This window comes from Trypanosoma theileri (genome assembly GCF_002087225.1).
Source record: "Trypanosoma theileri isolate Edinburgh chromosome Unknown TM35_Tth_19_V1, whole genome shotgun sequence".
Taxonomy (NCBI): domain Eukaryota; phylum Euglenozoa; class Kinetoplastea; order Trypanosomatida; family Trypanosomatidae; genus Trypanosoma; species Trypanosoma theileri.
The window spans coordinates 202,067-223,843 of record NW_021639861.1 but is presented as its reverse complement, the minus strand read 5'-3'; the positions used below and the strand labels follow the sequence as shown (position 1 = coordinate 223,843).

Below are 21,777 nucleotides of genomic sequence, written 5' to 3'. Positions count from 1 at the left end.
GTATACTTGATACAATCCTACGCCCACAATAACACTCACACTCAGGCCAGTTAGAGCTCGAATCATAATACAAAGAAACCGAAGCGCACCCCAACTCTATTCACCCTACAGGACTACCTTGCCACGTTGGCTCCCTAACTCCAGAAAAAAGAGTGTGAGACGTTAAAAAAAAAACAAAAAAAAGTTGCTTAAAAAGACCATTGAAGAAGATCCAAGTGCCTTTAAATGGCTAGAATAGAGGAATATGTTTCAGCATATGGATATGTTGCGTCTGATAAGCACAAAAGGATGATAATAAATAATAATAATAATAATAATAATAATAATAATAATAAAACGTAGATTGAAGACAAAGAAAAATCATCTTATTACTATCTAAGCTACAAAAAGTGCTATTATATCCTTCTATTCCTCATCAAGCTACTTTCTGCTACTTTCTGCTATTCCTTGCACTTTTACAATATGCAACAGCAACACAACGAAGACATACAAGACGGTTTCTGGAAATATAGTCTCCGTTTCTGATTTAAAAGATTTACACATAACCTGCTGTTTTAAGACATTCCATAAGTTCCTCATGAAACTTCGAAGCATCACGCGGTTCGTATATAGAAGGTCCCGTTTCAATAGTTTGCACAGATTCAGTATTATGGTAAAGATTACTCAGAATATCCACTGCATCCTGGCGTTCAAACACCAAAGATTGTGGAAGCTGCGCTGCTGTTGGCGCTGGTGGTGGTGTGGGATGCTCGGGGGCAGCAGGAGGTGGTGGCTGTGTCGCAACGTTGGTCTTGCGGTTTGATGAGTCCTCCGAACGTGCAAGCGCACGTTGGCTTACCCATTTCTTTGTGGCGTTTTGTGACGGTGCTTTTGACATTAAAGTCTCCTTTATTTCACCTTCTCTTATTGCTTAACTAATTCTTACAATGGTAAAGTAAAACAAATATATATATTAAGAGAGAAAAAAAAAATGAAATAAAAGAAGTTTTCTTAGAATGAAGCAAGTTTTTCTCCCCCACAGAAACGTATATACTGAGTTCAAAAGAAATAATAATAATAATAATAATAATAATAATAATAATAATAATAATAACAATAAAAACACAGAACATTGATGGCTGCGCAATACCAAACCATCTCTTGTAAGTCATTTCCTCGATTTCACAACATCTTCACGCTTCCGAAACTTTCCCCAACCTTTTTTTTTCATTCCTCTTTCAATTTATTTTTAATAGTGGTTTGTTTTATTGACGTATTAATAAAGAAGGAGAGAAACAAAAGAGAAACTAATGTAATCCCTACCTCTATTTCTTCAGGCGTAAGCAAGAAGCAGAAAGAACCCCAAGAAGTTGTCATGCAATACAGAAACAGAAAAACTGAGAAAGTTAGCAAGGAAAAACAAAAGAAAGTAGGAGACTCACATATGTGCCAACCATTGCCTCCATGTTTCAACCCCACTACGAATATCTGTAACTCCTATGGCATCAATAGGGTCCATACGTTCATCAAGTACTAAATCAGTCAATAAAGGAGGTAGTTTCTCTTCAATAAGTTTATTGACTTCAGTTGCACTTAATAAATTTGCACATCCAACCAAACCATGTTCTCCACGACTACCACCTGAAGCAGCACGTAGACGTGGCTCATAAACATCGATACGCCAACGAAGAAAGCCATAGGCACCGCGACGTCGAGGGAATGCAGAAGAAATCACTTGTTGATCATCAATATCCCCTCCTGTCTTTTCATAAGATCTACCTGCCTTAACAGCACCGTTACGTTCCCCATTAGGGTTTAGAAAGTATTCTTTCGCTGACGAAGCCAAAAAAGAACCAGGAAGAAGTGGAGAACCCCATGGTAATGCATTTGGACCACTAACTAATTCTCCATTAGATTGAAAAGTTCCTTGACGCCATTTTAACCATAAATCGTACATAATACGCTGCCATGTGCGTGAACACTGTGCAGTATCTTCACTACCATTCTTTTTACTATTATCTAAGAATGGTACAGCAGCTCCTAATAATACCATTCGTTGAGTAGCAGGATCTGTTTTCTCAGATTTCTGATGCGCTCGCCATTCTAAACGCACCAATTCCTCTTCCATTTCTCTCCTTGCCATTAATTCTAATTCCTCATCATTATTACTAACAGTGGATGGTGCTGCTCGACGCAACGCTTCAGCGAAAGCTGTAAAGGCACCAGCAGCCTTCAGTTCTACAATTTGTTCAGCATTAAAAGAAAATATATTATCATCGGTAGAAGTAACCACGGAGGCTGAAGGATGTCGCTTGTGTCCCTGTATAGTATTGTTATGAACGGATAAAGAGGGATTTGTTTTTAAGAATGAAATCGCCGGATTACTATTGGAAAAACTGTTAAATATATCTACCCTTCCATGTTCAGCTGCAATCTTATCTATCGCATAAACTGGAGGTTGTACAACCACAGAGTTTGTAGAAGGTGCTAAACCACTCTGCATCCCAAGTGCTAAAGAGGCATTGGAACGGCGCAACATAGAGGTAAGTGGTGCATCAGGCCAACTAAAACAGTATGACTGCTCATCTTGAAGCAAACCAACCTGTAGCAGTTGTTCAACACCTACAGAACGCTCCTCCACCGCATCCAGAGGTCTGTACCGTTTTCTAAGCATTTTCCAGACAACACATTGTTTGTTTGCTTTTTTTTTTTTATTATAGTAATTTTAAAGAAAAAAAAAAGAGAGAAAAAAAAAAACAAGAATCATAGTCCGTAGTAGTAATCTACACGATAAGCGCAAATTTTCAAAGCTCATATTATCACTGTAATTTTCGTCTTCATATCTATTTTCTTTACTTTTCCTCTTCAGTTACTAGTTGTTGAAATAATTTGAGTACCCTAACTATAATGTGTAATAAGCTAGATACCGTCTGCGGTAATGGCAGGTACATCAATAACTGCAGGTTCTGCAGAAAGTCCAGCACGTCTCATTGAAAGTAGTGAAGCATAAGGAATAGAAGTACGGTCAGGAAGCACCATTTCAGGATCTTCAGCTAGTGTAAGTAACAAATGAGATGACTTCTTGGTTTTCCACGCATAATATCCACGACTACGAATATCTATTTGTTTATCCGTAGGACCTGGAAAACATGAAATACGAGCAACTCGCAAATGCTCCTTGTCAAGCCCTTTTGCCTCCGCTCCCTGTTGCGCCATTTCCAAAGCTCGAAAAACAATTTGATGCCCTTTCCGCATGGATAGCTTGCATTGTGCCATGGCTTCACGAAGAGATAATCCACGAAGAACACTAATATCAATATCAAATTTTTTCCAGTTTGAAGGGGCTGCCTTCATTAGAAGAGTATACTGCGGTAGACGATCTTGAGAAGCCATTAATTCTGTTTCCAGTCGTTCACAATACAATCCCCAGTTAACCTTATGCATCACACCTTCTTCCTCCACTAAAGCGTAACGATCCTCTGTAACACGTTGACTATTCACAACACGTTCCCATCGATTGATATCTGGCATATTTAACTTACTAAGCCAAACCGATTTCCACAAACTACGGTCAAGCAAAATACGTGGAGTACTACCCTGGTGACGTTGGATAGCAAAAGGACGAATTGAAAAATATTGTTTTTTGTACCAGGTTTTGCGGGCCCCATGTCTTTGCGTTTGCAAAAACTGTGAGCCAACATTAGTTCGACGAGGAAGTACGACTCCCATCGCAAAACGGGGAGCTGGTTTTGGCATTGTTACTTCCTATAGAAAAAAAATTTTTGTTTTTTTTCTTTTCAAAAAGAACCTTCAGAAAACAAAAAAAAAAGGAATAATGTATATAACCTTCTATTTCCACTATAGCACACAAACAACAGAGATATACATCCATACACAGTAGCAGGGATAACAAACAACAACAACAACAAAACAAAACAAAAAAAAAAAAAAAAAAAAAAAAAAAACGATGTCCAATCACACTTCAAAGACTAAAAAAAAAAACTTCAAAAAAAAAGAATCTCTATATTTTTTTTTTTGTCACAGAAAGGCATCAATTAATCGCAATGTTCTTTTTTTTCCCCTCTCCACTTTTCGTTCTACGGGCCACAATCCTTGTAGAAAGAACGAACGAAGACTTTGGCCTTTGCAAAAATAACAACAACCATAAGAAATGAATGATATGTATTATGGTCCTTTTTTTTTTATTAAAGAAAAAAAAAAAGAATACCACAATCAATCCGTTCACAACGCCAAATATGAAGAAATATTACTCATTCATGATTTCCTTATATATATATTTGAACTCCATCGATTTAAGACGATACCAATAACGCAATCCATCTGCTCTATAGCCTTATATACAGCAGACATTGCCACATTAGTTATTACAAGAGCATTAGATTCTGTTAAAATCCATACTACTAACGTATAAACCGACGTTTCGAAGTACTATCATTTTGTGTTAACCCTTCTCTTTCTACTGATAGGCCTACTAGATCAACTTGCTGTAAACTTGATGGGTTACCCCTTGATTCTTCTTTATTAGAGAAACATAAACTCCTTTCATTTGTTTGTTTTTCTTCTTCAGGAATATCACTGCTGAATTCGGCAGGATTTGGAGTCAAAGGCGCTGGTGGTTTACTTCTTGTCAATGCAACAATATGTTTCATAGGTATATGGTCCGCTAAAAAAGGATGCAAAGCCACTTGATCCAATGAAGGTCTGTCTCCTGCATTACGTGACAAAAGCCATAAAGTAAGTTCCTTTGCGTTCTGACTAACTGAATCAGGCATCTTACAAATACGTCCCATTCTTATTCTTTCTTCCAATTCTCGTGCATCTGTTGTGTATCCAAATGGAAAACATCCAGTTAAAAGAACGTACAAAATACATCCCATAGACCAGATATCCGCTTTAAAAGCATCATAATTACCTCCCAAAACCTCCGGAGCTACGTAAGCAAGAGTTCCTGTCAGTGTATGAGCATATTCATCAATTTCTGCACGGAAATTACTTTGCTTATGTAACCGACTTAATCCAAAATCAGATATCTTTAAAATATTTTCTTCTGTTAAAAGAAGATTTTCCGGCTTTAAGTCTCTGTGTGCCACCCCATTTTGATGACAAACACGAACACCAGCCACAAGCTGAAAAAAAAGACCTGCAACCACATTTTCTGCAAGACAACCTTCTTGAGACAATATAAGCTTACAAACATCTCCACCAAAAACAGGCTCAAGAATAATGTAGTAGTTATTGGGACTTTCCAAGATCTCAACCAGTTGAACAATATTTCGATGTTTTAGTCTACGCAAAATTGAGATTTCAACCTTCACATCCGCCTCCACTCCCTGATTAGTCTTCGGAATAATTTTGGCAACAAAACATGCCCTAGTAGGAATGTGCCTTACTCGCTTGACCTTACTGTACGCACCTGCTCCAACGGTTTCTAAAACTTCGTATTCACCTACTCTTCCCATAACAAGCAAATCCTCTGATATTTCAGGAAGAGAGCTAAAGCAAAAAAAAAAAAAAAAGCTTTTCGTACCCTATAAGGTTTTTTCTTCTATAAGGAAGAAAAAGAAGAAGAAAAAAAAGGCGGGTGTCAAGAACTTAGAATGTTTGTACTTACACTAATATTATCAATAAAATTCTCTAACATACATTCGCACGTACTAAGGAAAAAAAAAAAAAAAAGAAACGTTACTATCAACAGAGGAAATGATACCAAACGTACTATTATAGTCATTGCAGAGATACTTCGTTAACCACCTGACAAGAGCCACATTCAAAACGAACATTAAACACATCGTTTCCAACTTGTACGGCATTTACACTACCACATTCTCCACAGCGAACTTGAATTCGTCGTGTTGTTTCAGAATGTGATTGCTGAGGTTGACTGTTATTTTGCGTCTGACCTTTTTTTAGCTCATGAGAACAACCACCACAGAGGATGGCATCATAAGTTCCATTAGGAATTTTGTTCAAGCATTCACAAAGGTTGCATTTCACAAGTTTTTTTTCATTGGTTGATAATACACTGGGATTCTGGGTAGAAGCAAGAGAAAGTGGTGTGTGGCATTGCTCACAGGTATATCGAACACCAGGAACAATATCATTATAGCTGTTAATAAAGGTACATGCAGGGCATTCCAAAGTAATACCACCTTGTGTTCGATTCGGATTTGTCTCGCTTTTAGAAGGATTTGCACTTCCATCAGGTCCGTTTATTTCTTGATGCAACTGCCGTGCCAAGGCAGCATCACTCTCCTCTTGTTGCAAAAAGCCTTGATCCTGCATATGAGAAATCTTTTGGAAATGAAATTAAGAAAAAAAAGAATAAAAGCATTTTGGCGTATTTGTACTTCTTAATAATAATAAAAAAAGTCTGCCTGGTGAAACAAGAAGGAAAAAAAAAAAAAAAAAAAACCACCAGCGCCATCATCATTGCGGCTGCGGGTCCGCGGCGTCAACCAAAAAAAGAATTATAAATCAAATAATAATAAACAAAAAAAAACACCACAACGCGCCAGAAGAATAAGAACATGTATGCATGAGCCCCGGCCGCCCCGCGGGCTCCGCGGCCCTCCCGGACCCCTCCCGCCGGCGGGCCGAGGTCCCAGCGCCCCCGCCCCCCACCGACGCCCTTTGCTCTTTTACCGTTTTTTTATTTTTTATTTTTTCTTCTTGGGGGTGGCAGGGCGTGCCAACGGCCCGGAACGAGGCGCGGTGGTCTCTTTTTCAAAATTTGTTATTTTGATGTTTGGCTGCCGCCGTGGCACTGCGGCCGCTGCGATGTTGGCGCTGGTGTTTATATATATGTATATATAAATATACTTGTTTTGTAAAATGTGGAGGGGCGGTTTATGGGCTGCTGTTATCATTATTATTATTATTTTTTTTTTTACTACTTTTAGTGGATATTTTTTTTTATATATATATTATAACTTTTTTTTTTTCTTCTAGCGCTTTTTAAAATTCCAGGGTAATGGAAGATGATGCAGAAGTAGCCTACAGGCGGGTGATAGAGGCATTAGAAACGGCTACTGTCCCTCCTGATCCGGATGCTCCCAGTTGCCTTATGTGGCGTTTAAGACCGAGCGAAGAAGCTGCTCTCGCAATGCAGCGGTATCTCCATCCGCCTCCACGTTGGGGACTAAATCTTAGTTTGTCTTCAATGTTTTTGGGTAGTGAAAAGTGCATCAGTATAGGACGCAAATTAATTTTAAATAATACTGTCACTACAATTGATCTTTCAATGTGTGATATGCAAGATAAAGGAGCAGTGGAATTTTTTTCTTGTTTAAAGCGAAATAAATGTTTAAAACACTTAAATATTGACGGTAATTATATAGGTGATAAGGGTGCAATTGCCGCAGCAAAATGTATTCAAAATTTGGAAACTCTGCATATGTCATGTAATGATATTCATGATGAAGGAGCGATTGCTATTGCTTCTTCTCTTAGACTTTCATCTAAAATCAAGACTATCAATTTGCGTGCTAATCGTATTACTTTTTATGGTGCATATAAATTGATTGATTCATTAGAACCCGTTCTTCATAGGATTTCTTCGGAGATTGCAGAAAATATTTCGAGAAGAGAATCTTCATTCGTTATAGAGGGTGATGAGACTACTAGTATATCAAGAAAATCCTCATCGCGAGGAGCGTTTGAGGGAAATGGCGATATTGCTACAGATAATGCCCCAGAAGAAACGGTGGAAACAAAGGAAATCAATAAGGATTCTCCTTTAGAGGTCTATAATGAAACACTTCATACACTTTGGCTTCGAGAAAATGTTGATATTCCCGAGGAATTTTTTAAAATTTTAGATACCATTCTAGTTAAAAGGTTTCCTCAACCCCCCAAGGGTCTTTCAAAGAAAATGAAGAAGAGAGGGAAAGAGACTTCAAAAGGAAAAGGTAGATAATTGCTTTTTTTTTTGTTCTTTTTTTTTCTTTTTTATTTTCTGTATAGTTTTTTTCTTTTTTTTTTAGATGTAAATAATGAGAATCAGGAGATTTTACCTCCTTTTTTTGTGTATTTTGTTATTCTTAATTGCATGACAAGCGAAGACTAACTTGAGAAGGTTTTTTTTTTTTGTTTCTTTTTTTCCCTCTTATCTGTTCTTTTTTTTTTTTGTTTTAAGAGCAATGTTTCACAAAAAACACACGGTAAAGGGTCAGGAAGCGGTAAGCAAGAAAGAATCTAAGAGAATTAGAGAAACTATTTTTGGTTATTTTGGAAAAGATTATTTAGAATGTTTGGAGTCGTTTTGGAAAAAAAGTGATGCCGTGACCCAAATAACTTGGGATTTTTCGACAGGTGGTTCTGCTTCATTTTATTTGGTTAACAAAATTCCCTTAGTTATATCAACTTCTTCTTTACCTGATGATTCTAACGGTTTATTACCAAGGGGTGAGATCGTTTTTATTCCGACATTATTTTTTCTCATGATAATGAGAGCTTACTACAAAGGTGAAGATGTCACCCATACCACATACTTTGGTTCAAGTGTTTGGACAAGAGGTGCAACGTCAGAGTATATCCTATCGGGAGCACACCTTATGATGCCTGGTATTCTTGACTTAAAAGTACAAAATGATAAGCTCCTTCGTGTGGGTGAAATAGTTTTTATTTTTACAGCGGGAATGTCTTGGCCTTATGGAATAGGATTGGCAACATCAGATCTTGTAAATTCATCTCAACGAGGAAGGGGAGTATATGTACTTCATTCTTACCGTGATTCTCTATGGGATTCTTATTTTATGGTATTTAACACAAGTTGGGCATCTATTACTCCTGCATTACCAGTAGAGTTTCAGGAAACTCTTGTTAATGAAAGATTACTGCAAAGTGAAGATATTCAAAATGAAGTTACTAATGAAGAAAATGGAGTGGAAAATGAAGAGAAGGAAATATATGAAGTAACAGAAACAACAGGGTCAGATATTTGTGATGATGAGGACCTTTTAATAAAATCCACATTAGAGAGGCTTTCTACTGACGATGCTTTACTGGATTTTGCACTTTGTGAAGCAATTAAGGGAATTACAAAGTCGATGCTTCCTCTTCCCCTTACTGAATTTTCTCCACTTTTACTTTCCAATTATCCAAGAATTCCAGGAGAAACAATGCAAATTGATCTTAAACAAACAAAACACAAAAAAATGCTTTCTTACCTTCGTCTTCGAAGTGATGCTCTTACTGTTTCTGAAATCAGTAAGGGTGTTTTTTCTGTTGTGCAAATAAATAAATCTTGTGAATTATTTCGTAAACATCGTTTAGACTACGGTGAATTCTTACAACAAGTTCATGAACCTGCAAAAGAAATGGAAATTTTAGAAGCTGAACAGCAAGCACTTCGAGAAGGTGGTAAAGGGTATATTAAACGACGTATAGTTTCTATTGAAACTTTATTTTCTCCACGAGGTGGAGATGCCATGGAATTAAAACGTATTATTTGTACAGGATTATTTGATAATGAAATTCAACAAAACTTTCTTTATTCAAAGGATATCGATAATGATTTTTTGGATGAACTTTACTCGCGGAAAAGTTTGTCTGAAAATCTTAGAAAATACATTATTGGGAAGGGTCTTTTAAAAATAGAAGGTAAAGGTGAGGGTTCTCCCTTTGTTGAGTTGACTGGAGCTCTTTCATTTTTAAGAAAAGATTCTGTTAGTCAGCTTAGGATTACAGAAATTGAAAATTTTATTTTTCAACACCTGTATACTTCTGTACATCAAATTATAATTGAAGCGAATCCAGTTATCAACGGTGTTGTGACATCAAAGTCTTTTTTTACAAGAATTACAAGGAGAAACAAGTTACCCAAAATTCTTATTTATACAGAAAAACGACAGGGAAACAAGATAGTTACAGTAGTTAAGTACTTGGATACATACGGTTTTGATCTTTCGGCATTGGCAAATCAATGGAAGCAGCTATTTTCAACATCATGTTGTGTACATGATCCATCCAAAGATTTCCAGAAACTAAAGCAGGGAACGAAGGTAACTCTGGAACTTCATCTTGGAGGTGGATGGTTGTCTAAGCTTACAACTGTGTTGGAAAAAGAATTAGGGCTTCCTCAACATTTGATCACAGCAGCTTCTAAGTAATCTCGTGAAATAATCACGCTTTCTGTTTTTTTTTTTTTTTCTTTAACGTCTAAATTGTTTTTTTTTTTTTTTTTTTACTTCTTTTATTTTGAAGAATGACAAAATAAAAGTGCCCTTCTTAATAAAAAGGTGTTTTCTTAATGTATACATATATATATATTTTTCTTTTGAATGTATTCCATTTTTTTTTCCCCCAAACTAGAAATCAGAAGAGAATATTATGAAGGCGTTGTTTGCAGCTGCTTTAGGGTTTGTGGGTTCTAGTTGGCACGCTTCGGGAACTGCAAATTGTACTGCTTCGCAGAGTCCTTTTTCGCAAACTGATTTTCGTTCGTTTACACTAATTAATTCTTACGATGAATCACATAATACGAAGGTTTTTCGCTTTGCTCTCCCAGAGGCTGACATGCCTTTAAATCTTGAGGTTTCCTCTTGTATTACGGCGAGGTACGTGGATAAGGATGGAAAAGATGTTGTACGCCCTTATACTCCTATCAATAAAAGTGATCAACGTGGGTACTTTGAAATTATTGTAAAAAATTACACTAATTCTAAGATGGGCAATCACCTTTTTTCCTTGAAAAAAGGTGATACTATGGATTTTAAGGGACCCTGGGTAAAACTACCTATTAAAGCAAATCAATATAAGTGCATTGGTATGATTGCAGGAGGTACAGGTATTGCTCCTATGTATCAAGTCGCTCGAAATGTTTTACGTACACCAAAAAATACATCAGAGATTTCTCTTATTTATGCCAATACACGCAAAGAAGACGTCCTTTTGGGAAATGAGCTCAATGAGCTGATGGAGACATATCCACTATTTTCACCCTATTTTGTATTGTCTAAAGCTCCTTCAGATTGGATGGGAGGTGTCGGATATGTGAATAAGGAAATGATTAAGTCCCTTATGCCACCACCAAATCGTGCAGGGGATTCTATTATCCTTGTTTGCGGACCTCCTCCTTTTATGGAAGCAATCTCAGGCGACAAAGATTTCAAGACTAAGCCACCTTCTCAGGGACAACTCAAGGGTATGTTAAAAGAGCTTGGATACATGGATAAGATGATATACAAGTTCTAATTTATTTTCTTTTTTTTTTCTTTTTTGTTTCTGAAAAAAAAAAAAAATGATTCATCTATTTTGGATATTTTTCTGTAGTACTTCTCCACAAGGATATATTTCTCTGGTGATTCCCCCTTTTTTCATTTGTGGTGATCTAGGGAGAGGGCGAAGAGAGGAAGCTGAATATTTTAAGGGAAGATATATGTTAAGTATTGAGGAGAAAAAAGAATTTTTCTCTTTCAGGTTTTGTTTTTATTCTTGTTCTCAAGGATATATGGTTCTTTTTTTTTATTTATTTATTCTTTGCTGTGCTATTTATGATATAATTCTTATTCTTGAATTATGCAAAAAGACAAAAAAAAAAATGTTTCTTTTGTGTTTCCCTTTTACCCTATTTTTTTTTCTCTCTTGTTCTTGAAAACTATTAAAATTTGAGGAGAATACTACAGTGTGACGCCAAAAAAAAAAAACAGAAAAAAATATATATTGGTCTACTTTCCCAAATAATTTTATTTTGATGAAGACTTTTATCGCTTCTGCCGCCGCTGGGTTGGTAACTGCCAACTATTTTCGAACTCAACACTCTGTTGAAGCTCAGAGTATGAGAAAAACTGCTTTTTCTCAAGAGGAGTTTTTTGTATACAAGCTACAGGATGTGAAGAGCGAGACACATGACACAAAGTTATTTACTTTTGCCCTTCCTAATAATAATATGCCATTGAATTTTGAAGTTCCATCTTGCATTACTCTTCGTTTCGTGGATGAAAAGGGTAATGTCGTAATGCGACCATACACGCCTCTTAATTTGCAGAATGATAAGGGTACTTTCGAACTATTGATTAAATGTTATCCTCATTCAAAAATGGGTACCCATCTACATAATATGAAAGTAGGCGATACTATTGAAGCACAAGGACCTTGGAAGACGATGGATATCAAACCTTCCCAGTACGAACATATTGGCATGTTGGCAGGTGGTACTGGTATTACCCCTTTGTATCAAATTGCGCGCAATTTTCTTGCCGATTCAAGTAACACGACAAAGTTTTCATTGGTATCCTGCAATAAAACAAGGGATGATATTTTATTAAAGAATCGTCTTGATTTATTGTCACAGAAGAACCACGACAAATTTACTCTTTTTTATATGCTTACAGAGGCTCCCATTCTGTGGTTTGGCTATAAGGGACATATTACAAAGTCTGTCATTGGGGAAACTATGCCAAGTCCCAAATCCAGAGGAAAGGCGATGGTTCTAGTAAGTGGTCCACCGGGTTTCATGAAAGCAGTCTGTGGTGAAAAGTCAGGACGTTCCCAAGGACCTCTTGGAGGTTACCTGAAAGAAATGGGTTATTCAGAAGACATGGTCTTCAAGTTCTGAGGTGTCAGTAATATATTTTCCTCGAAGTGTTGCACTTTATTTCCATCTCTATCGAAAAAAAAAAGAAAGCAAGAGGGTATCAAATTAACTTGACTGCTTTTTTTTTTTATCTCTTTCTGAGAACATATAATCAAAAAAGAAAAGGAGAGCGAAGCATCCTTCCCCTTTCGGGCAATTGGGTAAATTAGAAAGGTGTTGTGTGCCATGGAAGTTAGTGTCTAAACACGATCATATTTAGAATTTAGTAAAGCAAAATAAGTCTGAGTAAAGTATATATATATATATATATATATATATATATATATATATGTATGAATGTATGTATATACTTTTTTTTTCCTGCCAGCGGAAAGCGAAAATACTATTTTAATACTTTTTTTTTTATTCCTGAGGGTGACTGGTTCTGAGAAATTTGCTTGAGTTACTTCCCCTCTTTTTCTTTCTTTTAGTTGGGTGGATGGGATGTCTTTAACTAGTGGGACACCTGAATTTTTTTTTTCGTTTTTGTCTTTTTATGACAGCTTGCGAAAAGAATGATCGAGTCTTGCGCCAAAAACCAACTGATTAGGTTAAAATATTTCATAACAAGTTTGTTATTCTCTTTTTTTCTTAGGAGGCTGTCAAATGGAAGTTTCTGAAAAACCCACTCAACCCAATCCTTACCGTCCCTAGCGGGGAACGGGTTAAAAGGGCTTGGCAGCACTTGCATTTTGTCAGTACGGGTATTTATTAATGGGTCAATCATCAGGAAGTGGGGTGGGAAATATTGGCATGTATATATGAATTTCAGGGAAATGTGGGTTTAAGGCAATAAATTATTATATTACTTTTTCTTTGTTTTATTTTATTTTTATTTATTAAGAGGGAAAGCAAGGTTTAGATTATCCTTTAAAGATACAGGGACAAGGACACCTTCACTCTCATACAAATTACTGAATACGCTGGACTCTGCAGGGCATCTCCCGCGTTTAACGACCAACAAATTGAAACAAATTCTAACAACACATGAAACCACAATTTACTCAATTAACTCTCTCAGGCTTGTTTTAGAGAATGACAAGTGATGTAAAAGATGATATGAGTCTTTCATTATTGATCGGCTAACATATTTACCTACACCCGAATTGCTACATTTCGAGGCGCAATATGTAGTTCTCACATCTCGCGTCGATTAAGAACATGAGGTGTTAGTGAGAAGGTACCGTTTAGGGTGTCGGTGCTTAATATTGGTTGTATTATAACGCGGTTGGAATAGGAGTTTTTGTGTCATTTATAACATATTTGACCTTTGCAGAGATTAACCCAACGCTGGCGTCCAAGAAAAAGTTTAAGAGTAATTCCATTAGCGAATGAGGCTCTTTTGTTAAATGCGGGGGTAATGAAGGATGCCTCATCACTAGAAACGGGTTCCCGTTTCCTGGCACGACAACTTGGCTAAGGGAAGCAGAGGTGTCTGGAGAGGAAGGGACCTTGGAATCTGCCACTTTGTAGGTCCCTCTAGGTGAGTCATCCGGCAGAATAAAATGTTTAATTGTTACGGTCTTTTTTCTTTCTTGTGATTTATGGCATTGTTGTACGTAATTGATTGAAACACCACAGTGTATTTTCCCCTTTTTTTTCTAATTATTTCTTTTTTATGCTTGGCCTAATGAGGAGGCATATTCCTTTGTGCTTTCTGTTGCCGTTTTTATTGCTGTTTCTGTGCAGGAATTATATGGCTGTTTGATAATAAAAATTTTTGCCGTTTACACTGGTTGCTGTGGATGTGCGCTCTGTCGATGGTAATGTACTTTGGTCAATCATATATTATCTCTTTTATTTTTGTTTGACTAACTTTCACGTATTTTTCTTAACCTTCTCTTAACATGTTGCGGGAGTTTGCATGTTTCTTTTGTGATATTTTCACTTGTGTCTGCCTTTTCCAACCCCTCCTCTGTGTCTGCCGTGCTCCCATTCGGTTTCTAATCCAGCGTCGCCTTATTTCGTGGCCTCTGCTGGTTTGCTAGCCGAAGAGATACATCTGTGGTGCACAGTGGGGTGGTTGGCTATCGCTGCTCCTGTCAATCTTCTCTCTCCCTCTCTTCACTATCTCCTCTTTAGGGATGTCCCATTTTCGTAAACGATGTGTCTTGTTTGTTTTGGCGAGTGCCCTTGTACTGTTAGTTCTCTACGCTAATACGAGGGACGCTCTTTGGTCAAATGACGATATTGAAGAGACACCTGTCGAGAAAGACAACCGTTCTTTTTTTGCCGATGGAATGGAGGAGTCATTAGAACCGGATTTGGGCTGGAGTGGAACCATCTGTGATGGCGGTTCGTGGCTAAACCACAGCAAACTGCGTCAATACTGTCAACACCCTGCTGTTTTAAGTGTGGCTGTTTCTCCCGTGTACTGTGAGATGATTCTGCGCCCCGGTCCGCCTCCGTGTGGGTTTTACGTTGGGGGTGTGTTCCGGAAGCCACTGAAGCTGCTCTCATTAGATGCACTGAAACAGCAGCTGCGTGGGGAGCCTGAGGCGTGTTTTTCCCCGGCGACGTACAACGGTCCGCAGAGCAACGCAACGCTTGTTGCCTCCGACATTGGTAATGCCTCAGACGCTGTGTTTGAGGTTCGGCCAGCTGCATGCCCGAGCTATCGTTACTTCAGTCCGCGTGTGGCGCTGTCAATACTGCACCATGCGAGCATTGGTCGCAACGGGCGTGGGGCTCTTATTACTGGTGACTCGATGGTGCGTCAGGTGTTATTAAGACTGATGTTCTTTCTTCGGGGTGAGGAGGTATTCTCTGAGCGTCACTTTCAGCGTGACGTCCTGTACGTTGTATATGAGGACCGTGATGAGTTTATTTTCGAATTGGGATGCCAGCACAACAATCTTCTAAAAAAGTACTATCCTGGGTACAGGCCACCTTCTGGAAGCAGTAGTTGTCCTCATGCAGCTCCGCTGGGTGGGCGTGTGGTAGCCATTTTTCTGTATCTGTGGGATCCGTTGTTGCACAAATTCCGTGAAGATGCACTGCTGATCAAGGATCCCCCTGTGCACATTTCTTCCTTTATGTACTGGTTTTTCCATGAGTTTGATCGCCCTGATAACATTGATAAATACTTTTCCCGCATTCGAAGCCGTGCTGGTGGTGCAGTGTCAAATCGCACTGCTTTTTCAGACTTTCTGTATTACACGACCCCTTTTACCAGTAAGATATCGTCCCATTGTATCCCTGATAACGTGCGCGTTGCGAGGAATGCACGTATGTGTAAGCTGATAAAAGAGATGGACGGCAAAACGTCTATAGGTAGAGGAGAAGGACAGAGAATGTCATTGGTGGACTTTGCTGCCATAACAGATGCGCGACATGTAGAGCGGGTCGTTGACAAAATGCATTTTATGTGTGATTTTGAGCCAGGGTACCCCAATGTTGTGATGAGGCATAAAGTTGCACATATTAGCTGCAGGGATTCTATGAACTTAGCGTTGCTGCAGTGGACGCTGCGTCTTCTGTGGGCCCGTGGTTTTGCACCATAATTCTCTTTTTCTTTCTACTTATTTATTTTTTATTTATTTATATTTTTTTTGTTATTTTTTTTTTTGTTATTTTTTTTTTTGTTGTTTTTATTTATTTATTTCTGTGTTTGTAGATGTTTTTGAAAAGAATATGCACCTTTAAACGCTTTACATTATGTTTGATGATGTCTGTGTGCCGTTGATTTTGGTTTTTTTACTTCCATTTCTTTGGTGCTGTTTTTTTTCTTTTCCTGCGAGAATGGCTGACTGAATGCCTAAAAAAGGACTTTTTTTAGGAGCTTGTGAAAAGAATATGTATCCGGTTTTTGTCTACTATAATTTGGGGTTGAGTTATGTTTGCTTTTTCTCCTTTGGGTGTTGTTGTAGTCAAAGAGCCTCGGTTTTAATCGAATAGAAGGGATTTAAGATTTTGGTTTTTTCTTTTCCGTCCCACCCACCCCCTTATCCCCACCACGCGGAGGGTTCTGGAGTGGAAGGGACTCTAGAATCTGCCACTTCGTAAGTCCTGCCGGGTAATCTTTCGGCGGTATAGAGAATTTGATGGTATGTTTTGTTTATTGCGTGTTATCATTTTATGATAAGTATGTGTGTTGGAATCATTCGAAACTCCATAGATTATTTGTTTGTCTATTTGTTTCTATTTATTTGTTTACCATTGGACAAAGTAGGAAAGCATATTCGTTTTTTCTTTTTTTCCTTTTCCGTCCCACCCACTTCTACTTCTACTCCCTCCTTGTGGAGGTGTCTGGAGAGGAAGGGACCTTGGAATCTGCCACTTTGTAGGTCCTGCTAGGTGAGTCATCCGGCAGAAAAAAATGTTTAATTGTTACGGTTTTTTTTTCTTTCTTGTGATTTATGGCATTGTTGTACGTAATTGATTGAAACACCACAGTGTATTTTCCCCTTGTTCTTTTCTAATTATTTTTTTTTTTTATATTTGCGCGAAGTGGGGGAGCATATTATTAACTATATTCTCTTCCTCCATATCTAGGCAATATGGAGGGTGATATTGTATGACTACTGTTTTTTTTTTTTATTGTTGTATGATCGTATTGAATTATAGGATGAGTGAAGTTTTGAGGGAAGTTGTCACATGAACAATTTTTTCTTCTTTCTTGTTTTCCTTCTCACCCTTGCAGTTTTTTTTTCTTTTTCCTACGTTTTTTTTTTTTTTTTTCTTTCGTTGGCAATAGGGTATAGGAAAAAAGAACGAAAAAAAAAAAAGAACAAGTTGGAACCAAACAGAGATGTATCGACAAAGTGTTAAACTGCTTCTATTTAGCAAGCCCATTACTCAGGGATACGCTGCTCAGTTACCGCAACCAACACCAACGAGCCGCCGCACATCATGGCGTCGAGCCTTTGATGTAAATGAGGAAGTGCGGGAGATGTATACACCCAGTGCAGAGCGGTATGAGGAATGGTATAAAGAAACATACGGCATTGAGGATCTCAGTGATGGGTGTTGTGCCTCTGGGGCGGCGTCCAATAGACTTTTAGATGATCGAAAGAATATGGAGACAAGTGTTGGATTGCCTGATCTTCATGCTGTGGAAGATGAATTGGAGTTTTGCTCACAACAGTTCAACCACAATACACTCGTACGATGACGTAGTAAAAGAGAGAGAGAGAGAGAGAGAGAGAGAGAGAGAGAGAAAGAGAAAGAAGATCTCTCGTTAATCATATTGGTTGTTATTGTTTTTTTTTTTTTTTCACATTTGATGAGATGCGAGTGAAAGGTTGCGTTTTAGGTTCTTTGATTGTGGATGGAGTAATAGTTGCGGCGTGTGTACCAATATGGTTGACCAACAGTAAATCCTTTGAACTCCTCTTGAATGTGGTATTCTTTTTTTTTTTCTGTCTTGTTTAAACCTCTTTTCTTTTTGTTTTTTTGATCTGCTGACTGGGATTCTGTGTTTTATTTTTTTCTTGTTTTTCTTATTTTGATTATCTTTTTTTTTTTTTTTTTATATTTTTTATTTAATTTTTTAAAGTGTAACACAGTTGTGTCTCACGTGAACTTTGCGGTCATACCCTATATACAGAAAGATAAGGTATTCAGGTATAAGCAAAGGGTTTTCTTTGACAAACCATAGCAAGAGAAAATAATAAAGGCAACAGAAGCAAACGGAAAAAGAAAAAAAAAATATTTCAAGCGAAACCTCAATCATTTTACAGCATTAACAAGAACAATATCAAAAAGAGCAATATTGTTAATGGATCCTAACGGTCTTAGTGAATTGTGCACTGGGGTTTCTGTATCAAATTCTTTAAAGAACAAGATGCCTTCTGAAGCTACACAGCAAACCACTAACGAGGGATATGAAGAGAGCCATCGTCTCTTAAATACTATCGATGTTCCTTTTAAAGATACCAATGCATGTAATGACGACGATATGTTTCCATTCCCTGAAAATACAGAGGCTCTATTGGATTCTTTAGAGTCTTCTATGAACCTGACGGACGCGGTACAGACAGCAACGAATACATTGGCTTCTTCTACATTGTCTGTTACTCCAGCCCTCCAAAACTCTATGAATGTATTCGCCATGTTGTGGGAGGGAGGAGTGAAACCAAATTACTTATCATTTAAAGAGGATGATATCTTTACTACTGGAGATATGCCCACTAAGGTATCACCAACTTCTCTTTTACCTCGTTCTGTTGCTGCAGTAGCTGCCGCTGCCGCTGCTGTTGCCCCTGAGAAACTTTCAAATTCGGATGGTAATAGAGATGACAGTGGTTTTCCTCCCGCATTATCAGGGAGTGGAACATCCATCAACGTATCTCCTGAGGAGGATGCTGCCTTTTTAAATAGAATGCACGTGCAGCCCTACACAGAGGATGTTGATTTCTGGGGATTGCAAACAGAGGAGATAAATACCACCACACGCAATAATATGGATGATAAGGCGAATACAAAACCAACCAATACATTACCCAATACAGATTCCGTATCTTTAGATTCTGTTGATTGTGGTATAGAAGAAAATGAAGATAATGCGGCTCCGGAAGAGTGTCTCTCTGTGGTGGATCCACAACGCACAAAACTTCAAGTGCCATTACGTTCCATTGAACCCACCAAAGCCCTTGAAGGAGTAGTGCGACACCCAAGTTTATGTCTTCTTTTTCAATCAGGTCGTTGTCGACAAGGTGCAAATTGTTATCAAGTACATGTTGATCCAGCAATAGTAAAGCGACTACGCAAATATGTTGAGAGTCTTCCCTGTTGTTGTACATTTCATGGTGATTGCAATACCAAATTATGGGATGCTCAAGCACACGCCAATCAAAGTATGTCTTTAAATGGAGTGATCGTCCCACTCAACCGTGTGGCTTATACAAGTGGACTCAATCGATTCCTTACAAATGACTCACAGAAACCGTTGAGTACACATATTCTCTGTCGTTTGCATGGAAAACCAGGTGGATGTCGTTATGGGGCGGATTGCTGGTATGTACATGTCTGTCGGGAGATCATGGCAAAGGAATTCTCCTACATTGCGGAATCCACCGTCACACCCTCATGGAATGGAAATCATAATCAACTCTCACTACACACCGATCGTAGAGGAAGAGCAATGAGTGCTGAATTTACCATAAATGCCGCACAACAACAACATCCAATGACATTAAGTTCGGCTTCTGCAACTCCATTTCATCCCTCAGCAGAAGCGATGAATTTCTTTGCGGAAAAGTACAGAAATATAAATATGGGCCCTCAAGAAAATACATTTCAGCATTCCATTTCACCTCTCTGGATTGTTTCCGACCCTATTTCGAAAAAAACAGTAGAAGTCATACCAGGGACCAATACCTTTAGAAATACAGGATTGCAAAATAAAACAAACAACACTAATAATAATAATAATAATAATAATAATAATAATAATAATAATAATAATAATAATAATAATAATGCTAATAACTCACTCCGTGGAGATATGCATGCGGGCGGTGTGGCTCAAACTGTTCTTCCACATTCTCGCATGTCCGCACTCGATCACGCTGTGCCGATCACTGTGGGATCCTCCACTCCAGGAGGCGTGGCATTCGCAACTCCCATGTTGACAGGCAATCCACTCACATCTTCTCTCCCGGTGGTTCAGGCCTGTTATCTCATCAATCAAACCCCAAATGGAATGGCAACCCTCGTCAGTGCAGAGGCCTCAAGAGCGGCACCATATACAACCACCACCACCACCACAGCGATATGGCCCTCCCAACAACAACAACAACAACAACAGACATGGAATCTACCGCAGTATTGGGATCCAGCCGTGCAAGTGGCATTGGTGGCCTCACGGAGAGGATGTGCAGGAAAGAGTAATAAACGAAAATCTTGTCCTAAGCAATCGGAATTCAATACAGCTGTGGTCTCTTTTTCTGCGGCCTCAAAGTCTTCCTAAATGGAAAGAATAGTTCCGGGGAAAAGCCAACAAAGAACCTTATATATATATATATATATATATATATATAATGTGTGTGTATGTGTTTCTGTGTATTTGATTCTATACATAGATGAACTTTTTTTTTTTTTTTCTTCCCTTTATCTGGCTTTCGTCTTTTCAAATGCATAAAGAAAAGAAAATATGTATGTTAGCGCATAAATTACAGATATGATCGCTATAAATGGATAAAGAAAGAATACCCCCCTTCCTTTTCCCCCCTTTAATAAAAGAGAAAAAAAAGGAAAGTAAAAAAGAAAAAGACAAAAACACTCTCTTTTCTTTATTATTATTATTATTATTATTATTATTATTATTATTATTATTATTATTATTATTGAGTGTCTTCTATTTTTCGTTTTCTCTGCTTTTATTGCTAAAGCCAAGGGAAATTAAAAAGAAAGAAAAAAAAAATATATATATGGTTTTCATAAGAGGTTGAGAATGAACTAAGGAAAAGAGCAATAACAACAACAACAACAACAAAAAAAAAAAAAAAAAAAAAAAAAAAAAAAAAACGTCGTTTTATTTTTATTTTTCTATTTTTAATTTTAATTTAATTTAATTTTTTTTCTTACAAACATCCCTCTCATTATTTCTTCTATTTTCTCCGTTGACAAGTAAAAGACGCACGGGGGTGTTCGGAAGAGAAAGAAAACAAAACAAGAAAAGAAAAAAAAAAAAAAGACGGTACATGTATGTATATATATGTATGTATATATCTATGTATGTATGTATATATGTATATATATGTTTATATAATACAGATTGATAAAGTGTGAAATAGAATGTGTCTTCTTTTTTTTTTTTTTTATTATGAGATTTGTTTTCACATCTCTCTCTCTTTTGTTTTTTGTTTTTTTCTCTCTTTTGTGTTTATTTATTTATTTTATTTATTTATTTATTTCTATGGGCGTGCCTGAGGCCGCAGGGGAATACAGATTTACACAGACGTTTTCCCTCCCCTCTTCCTCCCTCTTTGGTATTTCTATTTAGTTTCGTTTAGATCATTATTACCAATATCAATTCCTTCTTCTTGCGTGAGTTCTCTCTATTTTTATTTTTATTATTATTATTATGATAGGCGCGAACGTTTGGTTGTAATAAATGCGGAACTTTATTTTCCTTTTTTTTTTTTTTCTCAGAAATGCCTGTAATTTATCTTTATTATTTGTTTTTATCTTACTTTTTGCTGTTGCGCCCAAGATGAACATTATGATCAATACGTTTATTTATTTATTTATTTATTTAT

The 21,777-nt window shown here is 37.5% G+C and overlaps 12 protein-coding genes across 12 annotated transcripts; 7 read left to right on the top strand and 5 right to left on the bottom strand.

Annotated features, from left to right (window-relative positions):
* Positions 1-535: 535 nt before the first annotated feature.
* Positions 536-877, bottom strand: TM35_000191850 (uncharacterized protein; the record flags this gene model as incomplete). Its single annotated transcript, XM_029026683.1, has 1 exon — positions 536-877. The coding sequence occupies one exon, from the start codon at positions 875-877 to the stop codon at positions 536-538; it is 342 nt and encodes a 113-aa protein (XP_028882007.1).
* A 540-nt stretch (positions 878-1,417) lies between these two features.
* TM35_000191840 (uncharacterized protein) lies at positions 1,418-2,653 on the bottom strand (the record flags this gene model as incomplete). The annotated part of the gene is made up of 1 exon (XM_029026682.1): positions 1,418-2,653. The coding sequence occupies one exon, from the start codon at positions 2,651-2,653 to the stop codon at positions 1,418-1,420; it is 1,236 nt and encodes a 411-aa protein (XP_028882006.1).
* A 245-nt stretch (positions 2,654-2,898) lies between these two features.
* TM35_000191830 (uncharacterized protein) lies at positions 2,899-3,735 on the bottom strand (the record flags this gene model as incomplete). Its single annotated transcript, XM_029026681.1, has 1 exon — positions 2,899-3,735. One exon carries the CDS (start codon positions 3,733-3,735, stop codon positions 2,899-2,901), a length of 837 nt encoding a protein of 278 aa, XP_028882005.1.
* Positions 3,736-4,400: 665 nt separating this feature from the next.
* On the bottom strand, positions 4,401-5,459 carry TM35_000191820 (putative protein kinase; the record flags this gene model as incomplete). Its single annotated transcript, XM_029026680.1, has 1 exon — positions 4,401-5,459. One exon carries the CDS (start codon positions 5,457-5,459, stop codon positions 4,401-4,403), a length of 1,059 nt encoding a protein of 352 aa, XP_028882004.1.
* Positions 5,460-5,724: 265 nt separating this feature from the next.
* TM35_000191810 (uncharacterized protein) lies at positions 5,725-6,282 on the bottom strand (the record flags this gene model as incomplete). Its single annotated transcript, XM_029026679.1, has 1 exon — positions 5,725-6,282. The coding sequence occupies one exon, from the start codon at positions 6,280-6,282 to the stop codon at positions 5,725-5,727; it is 558 nt and encodes a 185-aa protein (XP_028882003.1).
* A 688-nt stretch (positions 6,283-6,970) lies between these two features.
* Positions 6,971-7,915, top strand: TM35_000191800 (uncharacterized protein; the record flags this gene model as incomplete). Its single annotated transcript, XM_029026678.1, has 1 exon — positions 6,971-7,915. One exon carries the CDS (start codon positions 6,971-6,973, stop codon positions 7,913-7,915), a length of 945 nt encoding a protein of 314 aa, XP_028882002.1.
* Positions 7,916-8,138: 223 nt separating this feature from the next.
* Positions 8,139-10,109, top strand: TM35_000191790 (translation initiation factor 2D; the record flags this gene model as incomplete). Its single annotated transcript, XM_029026677.1, has 1 exon — positions 8,139-10,109. One exon carries the CDS (start codon positions 8,139-8,141, stop codon positions 10,107-10,109), a length of 1,971 nt encoding a protein of 656 aa, XP_028882001.1.
* Positions 10,110-10,329: 220 nt separating this feature from the next.
* Positions 10,330-11,193, top strand: TM35_000191780 (putative NADH-cytochrome b5 reductase; the record flags this gene model as incomplete). Its single annotated transcript, XM_029026676.1, has 1 exon — positions 10,330-11,193. The coding sequence occupies one exon, from the start codon at positions 10,330-10,332 to the stop codon at positions 11,191-11,193; it is 864 nt and encodes a 287-aa protein (XP_028882000.1).
* A 499-nt stretch (positions 11,194-11,692) lies between these two features.
* On the top strand, positions 11,693-12,556 carry TM35_000191770 (NADH-cytochrome b5 reductase; the record flags this gene model as incomplete). The annotated part of the gene is made up of 1 exon (XM_029026675.1): positions 11,693-12,556. The coding sequence occupies one exon, from the start codon at positions 11,693-11,695 to the stop codon at positions 12,554-12,556; it is 864 nt and encodes a 287-aa protein (XP_028881999.1).
* A 2,102-nt stretch (positions 12,557-14,658) lies between these two features.
* On the top strand, positions 14,659-16,077 carry TM35_000191760 (uncharacterized protein; the record flags this gene model as incomplete). Its single annotated transcript, XM_029026674.1, has 1 exon — positions 14,659-16,077. The coding sequence occupies one exon, from the start codon at positions 14,659-14,661 to the stop codon at positions 16,075-16,077; it is 1,419 nt and encodes a 472-aa protein (XP_028881998.1).
* A 1,247-nt stretch (positions 16,078-17,324) lies between these two features.
* Positions 17,325-17,687, top strand: TM35_000191750 (uncharacterized protein; the record flags this gene model as incomplete). Its single annotated transcript, XM_029026673.1, has 1 exon — positions 17,325-17,687. One exon carries the CDS (start codon positions 17,325-17,327, stop codon positions 17,685-17,687), a length of 363 nt encoding a protein of 120 aa, XP_028881997.1.
* Positions 17,688-18,293: 606 nt separating this feature from the next.
* TM35_000191740 (uncharacterized protein) lies at positions 18,294-20,486 on the top strand (the record flags this gene model as incomplete). Its single annotated transcript, XM_029026672.1, has 1 exon — positions 18,294-20,486. One exon carries the CDS (start codon positions 18,294-18,296, stop codon positions 20,484-20,486), a length of 2,193 nt encoding a protein of 730 aa, XP_028881996.1.
* Positions 20,487-21,777: the final 1,291 nt, after the last annotated feature.